Source organism: Triturus cristatus, chromosome 1_2, assembly GCF_964204655.1.
Source record: "Triturus cristatus chromosome 1_2, aTriCri1.1, whole genome shotgun sequence".
Lineage (NCBI taxonomy): Eukaryota > Metazoa > Chordata > Amphibia > Caudata > Salamandridae > Triturus > Triturus cristatus.
Window position 1 is genome coordinate 144,485,787 of NC_140580.1, and position 13,092 is coordinate 144,498,878.

The 13,092-nt window shown below is 44.4% G+C and overlaps 1 protein-coding gene across 1 annotated transcript in view; it reads right to left on the bottom strand.

Moving 5' to 3' along the window:
• NHLRC2 (NHL repeat containing 2) overlaps positions 1-13,092 on the bottom strand; it is an 867,133-nt gene that overhangs the window by 182,251 nt on the left and 671,790 nt on the right. The window contains exon 8 of the mRNA XM_085603309.1: positions 10,504-10,626. Within this exon, the coding sequence (XP_085459435.1) occupies positions 10,504-10,626 (123 nt within the window). The remainder of the gene's footprint in view (positions 1-10,503; positions 10,627-13,092) is intronic.

A 13,092-nucleotide genomic window follows, 5' to 3' on the forward strand; every position in this document is an offset into this window, starting at 1 on the left:
TTGTATTCGCCCTGTAAATGCTGCCCAAAAATACAATTTAAAATCCGGCAAATTCAGACCGCCAAGCTTATAAGGAACTTAAGTTGTTTTATCGAAAGTCTTGCCTTCTTATATCCCCAAATAAAACTACTGATTGCTCCCTATAATTTGTGAAAGAAGTAATTAGGGACCCGTATAGCAATAGCCTGAAATAAATACAAAAATGTAGGTAAGGTTATCATTTTGACTATGTTAATCCCGCCGATGATAGTTATTTGGAGCTTATTCCAATTCTTAAACTTCTTAGTTATTGTTTGAAGTAGTATTTCATAATTAAGTTTCCATATTTGATCCACTTTTGCAGTAATCTTAACACCCAAGTAAGTTGTGACAGTACAGGCACCCTTAATAGGTACCGTAGTTTCTAGATTATGTAATACTTGAGTTTTGTGTATATTAATTTTATACCCCGAAAAACAGCCAAACACTTTAGCTTCCTCCTGTATGATACTAACTGCAGTTACTGGATCTGATGTAAAGACCGCAATATCATCCATGTATGCTATAGCCTTGAGTTCGTACATGCCATTGCTCAAGGGAGTAATATTCTTATTCCGATTTAAAATTTGGATACACAGCTCTATATAAAGGGCAAAGAGCTGAGGGGAAAGTGGGCAGCCCTGCTTAGTGCTGCGTTGTATTGTAAATGTACTCGAATACGAGTTATCATATATTAATTTAGCCTGCGGGTTAATATATAAAGCCTGGAACGCTTTTCCATCATTGAAGACATACAAGACTTTCGCCTGACAGATCATTTTGGAATCGCGCCCCCACTACTATGTCACACATGATAAAGTATTGGTTCTACTTGTCTCCCCTCTTCTCCATCTGTCCCCCACAAGTGTTCTGAGATGGCACTTTGCAGTTTGGATGCTTTACAGAAATCCATGAATAACATAAAATAAATGCTTAATCTACTCTACACCTTCTCTTTCAAAAGTTCTCTTGTTAAGAAGACGAAGGAAACGCCATGGCCAGGTAAGAAGCGTCTTTCTATAAATCACCTTCAATTAATCTTATGTAATTATATCCAGAAATATTAAGCCCTGATTTGAAGCATACTCTGAAGTGATTTGTGAAAAAAGCACGAGAAAGTACAAAGGATACAATATTTTGGTCAAATAAGGAATACATCATAATTAAAATCCTTCTCTGCATCACAACCTGAACTGAGTAGAAGCTGGGCGTGAATCAGCATACGTGTAAAATGTAAGGCCCTGTAATGAAATATTGGCTACAAAATGCTGAACTCAGATCATGCAGTCTACTTTAGTATCTTCATTCAAAAATAACCTTTCCCCATTAGACTCAACAATAGTCACACCATTCAACCACAATCAATATATACATTTCTTTAGTTTTTCAAATGTTTAGATGATGATTATGTTTGGCTACCATGAATGTCTTGACAGCCTGACAAGTCATTTAACTTAACTTCTACAATTGCATCAAAAATAACAGTTCATTTACTTAGTGTGACGGACAGTCCAGTAAGCAGTGAAATCTGTGCACACAGCATTGTTAGTACACATCGCAGGCAAACACTGACTAGAATTAACTATCCTCGATTTCAAGGGGGACCAATAGATCCTCATGCAGGACATGGTTCGCCAGGTATTTTTACTCGAGTAGCTGTGACTTGCTGAAGGAATTTCAGAAGTATGCCAAGAGTCATAGCTGCCCATAGAGAAACTCTGTGAATCTGGCAGAATAACCCCATATTCAGTTTGTCTTCGCTGTATATTATAGCTGATCTATACAATACTGCCTAGCAGTTCTTAAAGTTGGGAGCCACTCTTGGTGTGGCACTGGGGATTGGGAGGCTGTCTAACATCAGTGAACCTCTGGGGGGGGAGACAAGCTAAGGCTCCCTGATCAAATGACCTTCATCCAGATCACATGACAGATGGAAAAATTAAAAATCATCCTTTTAACTGGATGCTGTAGTCTATTTAATGAATTTATGGATTTTTTGAATGGCATCTTACAATCAAGTTTCTGTAGAGGAATACAACCTTTGGTGAGCAGTCATTTTGATGACATACAGACTAACAGAGTGCCCAATAGTGCTAATAAAATCCAGTAGAAAGATTACATTTTTAATGTTAAGATCTTAGCGATATCTCTTCATACTATTATTTCTAGGAGGGCCGTGTATTCGACTGACCACTTAACTTTTATATGTTCTGTTGCAAGACTGTGTCATACTCCATCCACTACAACTAACTAATTGAGTATCCTGCAAAGGACATGAATACGCTAGGCGTATAACTGTAGAGAAGGAATAGTTTCACCCAGGTTTATGATAAACAACATTAGGTCACCTGCGCATACAGCATTTGTGTGCTTTTAACCTGTTTAGTCAGAGCGCCGTGTGGCGCGCTTTTTACTCCTTGTTCTGAAATTGTTTTAACTTGTAAAACTCGAAAAACGTATTTTACAATCTGTGTGTTTGAAAGCAGTTCTCCTACCCGCACTATAAAACCTTCTTACACACGCTGCTTTTAGCGTGACGATTTTTGCTTTCACTCAGCGCCGCCATCTTGGGTGTGGTATCCTGCTAGTGTGCCTCTACCTGCCGCCATCTTTGCGAGGCGCTCTAGCGGTTGGGAGGCCTGTTGTGTACCTATTTAAGACCACCTGATGCAAGCGCGCAGCCTAATTGACTGAGGCCATCAGCAAGTGGCAGAACGAGTGTTTGTGTGCTTTTAACCTGTTTAGTCAGAGCGCCGTGTGGCGCGCTTTTTACTCCTTGTTCTGAAATTGTTTTAACTTGTAAAACTCGAAAAACGTATTTTACAATCTGTGTGTTTGAAAGCAGTTCTCCTACCCGCACTATAAAACCTTCTTACACACGCTGCTTTTAGCGTGACGATTTTTGCTTTCACTCAGCGCCGCCATCTTGGGTGTGGTATCCTGCTAGTGTGCCTCTACCTGCCGCCATCTTTGCGAGGCGCTCTAGCGGTTGGGAGGCCTGTTGTGTACCTATTTAAGACCACCTGATGCAAGCGCGCAGCGCGCGCGCGCAGCGGGCGCGCCGATGGCGCGCCGGAGGCGCGCCAGAGGCAAGCCCGTCTGCGCCCGTCCGCGTCCCGGACGCTCCCAGCACCAGTAATGCTATCCGACTGTTAGAAAGAGTGACATACAGCCGCACACAACTATTACAGATAAATCCTTTTAAGGGTCCTGAGACAGTTGGGGCCGATCTTGTCTGTGGCCTAATCAACAGTCGGTCGCTGGTCAAGCACTCTACTGATGTGTTTAGTCTACTGGAAGACCTGAAACTGGATGCACTCTTTGTAACAGAAACCTGGGCCACCACGGAATCTGCCGTTGGCCTGAGCGGGGCATGTCCTAGCGGCTATAAAATTCTCCACAAGCCCCGCAGCACGGGCAGAGGAGGAGGAGTGGGTTTAATCTTCAAGGATGCTCTGGACTTCAGACCTTGCCAGATCGACGAGGTCGGGGGTATAGAAATCCTGGGCTTTTCACTTCAGGCCCCTAGTGGAAACCTTCTCTCGGGGATGCTCTGTTACAGACCACCGGGCGCGATCACACAATTCCACCTCCTCGCCGAAATTATCACCAACCTAAAGCTTACTCACACTAATATGGTCATTCTCGGTGATTTCAACCTTAGCGAGGATGGAGGCCTCTGTGGCCAACTGAGAAACCTCCTATACACGTGTTCCACCTTGAATCTCCATCAATTGGTGTCCAGCCCCACCCATCAGAAGGGACGTATTCTAGATCTGGTCTTCGCCAATCCAGCTATAATTGAAGTCTCCAATATAGTGCCATTGAATTGGACTGATCACTTTCTTGTCCTTCTAAATATGGCAATGCCCTGCCAAAAGAACCTACCTAGCCAGCGACACCTTCACAGGATGGATAGAGAATGGGCCAAACTGGCCAAGGTGGACTCTTTAACTACATCTTTTGATGTCAATCTTTTCTCCCCTAACAGGTCTGTGGAGGATAATTATAGGTCGTTTACGGAACATATTACCGAACTGCTAGACCAGCATATCCCCATAAAACCCTTAAAGAGGGTAAGGAAAAGATCAGCGCCCTGGTATAATGAGAAATTACATCTTCTCAGACTCTCTCGCAGACAAGCAGAGAGGAAGTGGAGAAGAAACTACTTCGAAGGAGACAAAAAGGAGCTAAGATTAGTTCAATTGCAATATAAGTCTCTCATCTTAAAATCCAAGGCAGATTTTTACGCTAACTCCATCACCCAGGCTTCTAACGGGTCCAAAGCCCTTTTCAAGATCGTCCGCGACCTTTCCAATCCAGACTGCATGAATAACCGAGTCGCCCCCTCGCAAACTCTGTGCAACGAAATCGCCTCCTTTTTTCAGGAGAAGATCTCCAATATCGTGAACAAATTGCAGGACAATCTCCAGGTCAGTCCCGAGGAAATAATCAGCCCAGCTGACGGAGATCATAAACCAACTGCTAGCCTGGGCAGTTTTCAACCTCTCTCTCACGAAGCCTTTGACACTCTGATCGAAAGTGTGTCGTCTGGCTCGCCCTTAGATCCTCTTCCCCATAAGATGTGGAAGCTCTATGGACGCAACTCCTTTCCCTGGTTAAGGTCAATCTGTAATCAATCCCTGACGGCCGGATCTGTTCCTGGATGCTGGAAATTAGCAGTGGTAACCCCACTGATAAAAAAACCGAACCTGGACCCTCTGGAGCCAGCTAATTTCAGGCCCATCTCTCTCTTGCCCTTTCCGGTAAAGTTACTGGAAAAGTCTGTAAGTAAGACTCTGTCTCAGTTTCTGGAGGAGAACTCTCTGCTCGACAGGGACCAGTTCGGTTTCCGTCCTGGTCACGGTACCGAAACAGCGCTAACCACCATGCTAGACCACCTTCGAATGCGCGCCGACAACGGAAATGCTATGATTCTGGTGCTTCTTGACATGTCGGCAGCATTCGACACGGTGAGCCACCCAATCCTGTTAGAGAGGCTGAGGCAGCTGGGCGTGAAGGACAGAGCGCTGCAATGGTTCTGTTCTTACCTAGAAGACAGACAGCAGGTCGTCACCATGTCACCGTTCTCCTCTGGCAGAGCGCCAGTTGCATACGGGGTGCCGCAGGGGTCCGCTATCAGTCCCATCCTTTTTAACATCTACCTGCGGCCCCTGTTCCCGCTGATTAAATCTTTCGGAGTTAGCTTGGTGAACTACGCCGACGACACGCAACTGGCCTTCTCTCTAGAGGGCGATGACGCGCTTTCCATGGACCGCTTCCATCAGTGCATGAATCAGACCACAAACTGGCTCAGAAGGAATTCTCTTCAGTTTAATAGTGGCAAAACGGAGGTGGTCTTCTGCTCGCCTTTCAAGATCCCGAAATATCTCCCTCCCGATTTTCGCCTTACACCGGAGGAAGGTCCCCTTACACCTGTTAAGAAGGTTCGTAACCTTGGGGTGATCATCGATGACGACCTCCAAATGGTGTCTCAGGCAAGCAAAACTGCCAACGTCTGCTTTGCCCTGCTGCGGCTACTTCGGAGCATACTCCCCTTGCTCCCTAGGGAGTCGCGAGCTACGGTGGTGCGCAGCACGGTATTAAGCAGACTTGATTACTGTAACTCCCTTTTCCTGGGAGCTCCACAGTATATCCTCCAAGGACTGTTGAGGATTCAGTCAGCTGCTGCCAAGCTAGTGCTAGGCAGGCGACGCTGTTCTTCGTCGACCAGAGCATTAAGGGACCTACATTGGCTTCCCGTGGGGGAAAGGATCGTTTTTAAGTCCTTATGCCTCACCTTTAGAGCAATACATGGACTGGGCCCAGCCCCTCTACAGGATAAGTTTGCCCGCTACGTACCAAGCAGGCATCTTCGCTCATCTACAGCCGATCTTTTGACAATTTCGAGATTCAAGCGCACCAGGGTAGGCGGAAGAGCCTTCAGCACTGTAGCATCTGGCCTGTGGAACAAGCTCCCTGCGAACCTGCGACAGTGTACCTCCCTACTCGAATTTCGCAAGGGACTCAAGACCTGGCTATATCCCAAAGTCTAATTAAGATGGGTCTTTCTTTCGACCTCCTTCTGTCACCTTTCGATGTAGTTCTGAGTCAAAAGCGCCAAGATGCCCGTAGGGCGATAGACGCGCTATACAAGTTCCGCATCAATCAATCAATCATACAGTGTTCTAAATCCCTCTCCTTAGTGCTCAAAGCGAGAAGGAAAACCAATTTACTATGCAATGAGCGGTATGAATATACCTATGGAATGGACACAGACACAATCCCCCGGCCCCCTGTCCCTTCTCAGACACATTACACTTCAGTAATGCAAAAGATTTACAAAAGAGGTCTAAGATTATAAAACAGCACTTATCCTTGTCTCGGGAACATTATCGGTTCTATGGTGCGGGGATCAGAGAAGCAAGACCCCTTTGCTTCCCAAACAAGTTTAAGAAACTTCCACTATAAACAATTGCATAAAGAGTTTGATCTGCACTCAAATATAAAAAACAAGTCCATCCGATTTTTGTATTTGATATATTCCTTTATTCTTGTATCTTTTCTGCCTAGTAGCCTCCTAGTAGCCAACGCGTTTCGTCCTGTTTAAGGACTTCTTCAGGGCTCAACTGTTGTCTTTCATGTTGTATTTTGATCTCTTCTTGCTCTCATCCCCTCTACCTTGTGTTATTCTCTCTTTATCGTCATTCTGAATTTCATAATCATGTAAATTCAGATAGGGGCATGTTTTGCATGAACATTCTTTTCGGTAGCCTCAGGTCATGGTTGACTCAATAATCTTCTAAAAACTACAGAAAGTCCAGTGGGCTTATTAATGTGCCAGGCATCCTTAAAGCACACTGGTGCGCTCGCAAAGCTGGCACAGTTCCTTCTTGTGATCCAGTTCCAACCAGGCCAGAACCACGGGCTCCTCCTTCCTCCTCTCTGAGAGAGGCCTTGGCTACTAGGAGGCTACTAGGAAGAAAAGATACAATAATAAAGGAACATATAAAGTACAAAAATCAAACTCTTTATGCAAACACTTCAGTAATGCACCTACAGATCCCTGGTACTGCATGAGCATGAGAACGCCAAAGCAGGTTCACTCACTGCTTGCTTTGTGCTTCCATTTAAAAGGGCTCCACTCTTCACGATCAATAACTCACATCAAAAGCACAACCATTGCAGATCTTTTGGAGCGAAGAAATAGGCCCAGTGAAAGATTTATGAAGAAAGGAAACACTGGGCATCTGTGAAGGAATCAAATCGCCTCACCGATTTTGGAGTAATACATGTTTTATAGTCCAAGGGATAGTTTTCCAATGTGTATCAACAGAATCATTTAAGCTGCCCCCACACCTATATGTCACTGAAATGCAAGTGGCATGAAGTCAGAAAACGTTCTTTTCTGTTCTGAAGACGGACTCTTTCAATGTATCACCTCATCACTGGATGGAAAGCCCCTGGGTGTCACGAGCTGACAGAGATCCCATATCCAAGGGAGCACAGATCTGAACAATGGCGTGGGGTGGGTGTGGCGGATTCTGTTAGTGACACCTTGATTCCACATTAACAATAAAGATGGCAGGATTGTGAAACGCTTCCTTTTTGCAGACAAGGGGGGGGGAGGACACCCCTAGATATAAAGTAAGTTCAGCCACAGAAATGTTATTTTTTCTTGGAAAACAAATAGATCTACAATCGTTTTCAAGAGACAGGGCCTGCGCTGTTAATCCTATGTAGTGTCTTGACGGAGAAGATGCAGAAAGAAGTGGTCCAATTGTATTTGATGAGAGGAGTGTCCTCCCTCAAGCAGACTACCACAAGAGAGAAGCAGTCAGTTTGTGGGGGAGTGCACATCTGGTTGGCTTGGCCTTAATAAGCCTCAATGATGTTCAACTCGTCTGCACTCTGCAATTCTCAGAATAAACGATTGCCAGCGTCCCTATCTGTGTGCACAGAAATACATTCCCACTGTCCAAGTTCCTCCGTGCACTTCACGTTTGAGGATCTAGAAACACATCCTATTTGCCTCATTTCAAATGAACACGCGTGTGGTCCTTGTTATACTTTGTGAAAAGTGCTGCTTTAACTTTTCATCCTTCAAATAATGTAATTTATACCTCTAGCTAGCAGCAGAAATGTGCACACACACACACTTTAAAGAAAACTACAGCACAATGCACTGACTGTCCATAACCCAGCTACTTCTATTATCACTCGTTGCCTTAATGCTGGTCTTTTATCCTGTACAGAGCTCTGCTGCCCATTGTTTAGGTTCGTTCTATAGAAATTCCAAATGCATACAAGTGGAAGATGGGTTCCTCTGCTTCCAAGAGACCTGGAAACACCTTGCATTCTCCTGGAATGGGAAGCTCTTGAACAGTGAAGGACAAGGGCCCAGAACAGGGATCAATTGAACATCAACAAAGCACAGGGGCATATTCAAAATTTCACAATTTCATCTGATAGTTGTAATTTGTGTCCATAACCTAATACAAAGCAAACACAAGGAGATGATGGACGGAGCGCTGAAACTTTTCCGACACTCACCCCCAGTCACAGATCTGGGTTGAATCCATCATCATTCTTTAGCTCACTTCGCCACCCCAGTTCAGACCCTGCTATATGCAAATCAGTCTTGACCCTGTGCCTCATGGGAACAGTCCAGCCCGAACTGCCAAGCCAGGTCTTCCCTGGACCGGAAACAAGCATCCTGAGACCTAATACTTTAAGCATCTCTGTTTTTAGTTTCAAACCAAATATTTCCCAATAAAGCAGCAGCAGCTAAACATGGCCTCGAGGCATATAAGCTGCTGAAGACTGGAGAACCCATGCAGCTATCTCACTAGGACCCACTGACCCCATGAACTGTGTCTCAGGCTTTGCCATACCAATGTAGATTGTCAGAGAACGGGGAGTCGTTCTGTGCCTCATGCATGCAATGATCTCCATCAGCAGCAGCAGCCTGTACATCTAGCAAAGATCACCACAATACTGCATCTAGTGCCAGAGGTCGCAAATGCAATACCCCTTCGAGCTTAATGTACAATCTCTCTACTATCAAAGACAGACCCTCTGTGTCTAGCACAAGCCAGTCAGGCAAAGCACCATTGCAAGAGAGATAATACATGGATTGCACCTACTGCTAGCAGGTTACCCACACAGTCTATCTACTGCCAGGACAGACCACCCATGAAATGCTGGAAGTCGCTCATGTCGTTTTTCTACTCTTCACAGAACCCATCCATGCAAATTCTCTACTGCAAACAGAGGCCGCCCTTGCAAACACTATATGCCAGGCAGAATCCACTCAGACTATGCTTTTAAGTCCACACAGGCCAGCTAAGCAAATTCAACAGGGACAAGAAAGGCCAACTATACAATTTTTTTTTTAGCAGAAGCAAAGGCCAAAGCCTCTACTGTGAGCAAAGGCCCAACATGCAAAGCCTCTACTGACAGCAAAATACACACATGTTATGCCTCTATTGTGAGCCAATGTCACCCATTCAACACCTCTTCTCTGAGAAAAGATACAACATGCAATGACTTACTGCTAGGAGAAAGAAAAAAATGGCAAGGAGGAAAAGATATATAGATATATATATTCAATAAAGGGAATATACTTAGAGGTCATCTTATATGCACACGAGGTTATTACTCCTCTAAAGACCTTAATTTCACAAATGTGCATACAGTCGTCACAAGATTAATCAATTATAGTTGGACTCCTCTTGTCAAAACCTGTCGACGCGGACGCGTTTCAGCCTTCATGTACGTCTCGGCCTCCTCAGGGTAAGGAAACAAACCTATACAAATATAAAATAACCTATTGTACCAAAACAAAAGCAAATGCTATCCAATCTCTGTGCGAACCTCGTGTAATAACCTTGTGTGCATTTAAGACGACCTCTAAGTGTATTCCCTTTATTGAATGGGTGAACACTGTTTTTTCTATCAAGTGGGTAGAAGGAATCCATGAACTGTGCTGTTTTGTGATTTGTATATATTTGTTGTGTATATATATGTTTGCATGTTTGAAAAGATAATTTCAAAAATTAAGATGATTAAAATCAATACTACGATAAATTAAAACTACGTTAAAATGTGTCTTTGGTATGTGATTTGCTGTTTGGAATAAGGAACATAAACGAATGACAGGACTATGTTATGACTACTGTTAATAGTGTAATATGAAGTTCCCTATGTAAGTAGATATAAATATATCTTTGCCTCCTTGGCATTTTTTTCTTTCTTACTTTTGTATTGTATCTTTGCCCCTGTATAGGAGGGTAATTTGGGTAAACCCCTACATATTTTTTGAATATTACTGCTAGGAGAGGCACAGGTAGAACACCAGCTTTCCTGTTGAGATGTGCAGTCTGCACTGTTCCCCTGCCTGTCCACAGTTATGGCAGGCGCACTTGAATGTCTGTCAGGCATCTGAGAAACAATAATACATCTTAGCAGAAAGTCACTCCTCACCTTGTGATTGTAAGAATCTGCCACATAGAGTAGGCTTCTTTTCTTGTCCCAGGCCACACCCAGCGGATGCTGCAGCTTCGCACTGATTCCGGTCCCATCAGTGTCTCCGTAGGCAAATAAATTCTACAAAAGTGGACAGTTAGATGTCACTGGGAAAAGAAGCTAAGTTATAACATAGTTTAGTTTGGTGGCTGTACTTTCATGGATGTCAATTAAAGGCAGCAGCTGCTATCGAGGCCGTGCCCTGTCATACCCCTGAAAAAAACGTGTGTCAACTCTGGTCTCAGGGTCTTGAAGGCAGTGACAGAAACACAAAGTAGGCATGATTTTGACTACTCTGGAGACTTTCTGTAGTTTCCGCTCCTTGTTCTTCTCCCACCCACCCAGTAGCAAAGATGAAGCTAAGAGGGGCTAGGGAGCGACACATGGTTGATGCTGAGCTGGCATTATGATTGCACCATCAGTTCAATTCTATGTAGCTTCCACCACCTATAGCCTTTTGACATCCATGTGTACATTAACAGTCATTTTCCTGGTTGTTTAAGTGTACACCTGAACATGAAAGATTAAATGACTCAAGGCATTTTCTGGTCAATCTAACCCAGAACAGTCACAAATGAAGGTTACCACGACCAGGCAGCCGGGCTGATTTATGCTGTATCAATTTTATTTTATGTATGAGATGACAGCACACACTTTGCCCGAAGTTATAGAGAGTATTGCACACAGTAAAAGAACAAATGATACAATAAGTACTATTGTAAAGTGTATGCATTTACCAGTGACACTGCCTCTGGGCACTCAAGGTTAAGAACTGCTCGAGCAAGCTTTACTGCGGGAAGAAGACGGCCTGAGGACTCATCTGAAAGGCAGGTGTTGTCCTGTGAATCTTAAGGTGAAGGGTAGACTGTTCAATAGTATTGATTCTTGGGACGATAGAGCACGCCCCCTACCTGCTCTACTTTGAGCCTGTTGAAAGATTGAAGATCTCTGGTCACCTTGGCTATCAGGAGCAGGGACACTTCCTAGCAGAGGGCCTTTTGGGTGGCGCACAGTGACTTCAGTTCCATCGGCTGCGCAGTGGACAGCCAGTGCAGGGGCGGAGTGCTGGTGAGTGAGGCATGATCTCATTGCTTCCAATGTCAATAAAGTTTGTGAAGGATAATTATGCTGGTCCTATGGAAGTGCCACGTGTCACAAAATAGTGGAGAAGACCTAAATGCATTCTATTTCTCATAGCCTCCTTTAACAATACTATGGCAAAGATGGCCCAGATTTGCAGCTAAATAAGCTAAGCGCTTTAGTGCTTTGAAGAGGGTAAAGCCCCTTAAACACAGGGATCCATGGTCCCCTAGAAGGCACACACTGACAGAAGGGTGAAGGCTGGGGATCAGTTAGGAGACGAGGTATCAATAGGCCATTCCCTGGCCAGGGTGACTCCCTCTCAGGAAGACCTTGGGGTGGACAGAAGGGAGAACCCACCTCACTTTCCTGAAGAGTGATGCCCAGATACAGGAGGACCCCCCTCTTTTAATAGCGAGCGGCAGTGGCACAAGACCTCAGGCCATGATGGTCTTACCAACAAGGAGAGCAGCTGGTGCCATCTGGTAACTGGGCAACCAATGGAGCAAGAGCTCAGCACACATGAGAACCCTTCGATGAGTCATCCCAAAAGACTTGACCTTGCAGGCCAGTCACACTTAGGATCAGCCTGATAAGTCTTCTTCAATCAGATATTAATGGAGAAATAGATCTGTTTCCATTGTCCACCTTCAACACCAATAGCTCCATTGACTTTAATGGACTTTCTACTGCTTATCGCAACCAAATTGAGTTTAACACCTTGAGGTGCAGTCTCATAATGACATCTATTAGAATGCCGTTAGACAGTGTCAGCCTCTATATCATCCCATAGATTTTGGAGCCACTCACCGTGGAACAAAGTCTCACTCCTGCCCTAATGGCCAAACAGCGTCTACAATCCATCACAATGAATGTTAATGATGATTTAAAATCTAGGTGTCATGAAGCATTATGAAAGTGGAAAAGTCTGATGATGCAGTTATGGAAAGAGGATGTGAGACCCATGCAGATATTATGATGTATTTTAAGTGGACAACCCAGGCAGTGGTTGTAGGTTGTTCTAGGAGTGACAGCAAGGGGCATTTTCGATCCCAAAAACATTTTGGGGCAAAACAGTTATTTTCTTTTTGTTGCAAATGAAACAACGGCTGCACTACACAACAAGGGACATGGGGCTGAATGCAAGGATAGATAGTGTCAGGACTGTATCTTTATGGAAGGAAGGACTTAATGAAACAAATATTGAGCTTAAACATAAACTGTAGAGGATGATGGAGAGGTCTACGGTGTCACACTTCGCCAATCGTAGGATCAGGACGCCATCCAAAACCATTGCAATTCAATTCTCTGTGACAATAGTCTAAAACTGCTGACAGGGGGCACCTCAGCTTCACTACTATCCTCCAGCACTATGTGCTCTTGCAAATTCTAGTGTTCAATCCTCCAGCACTTTCTCTGAGTATCTTTGTCAGTGGCTTACATTTTTCTGTGATCAACAACCGACCA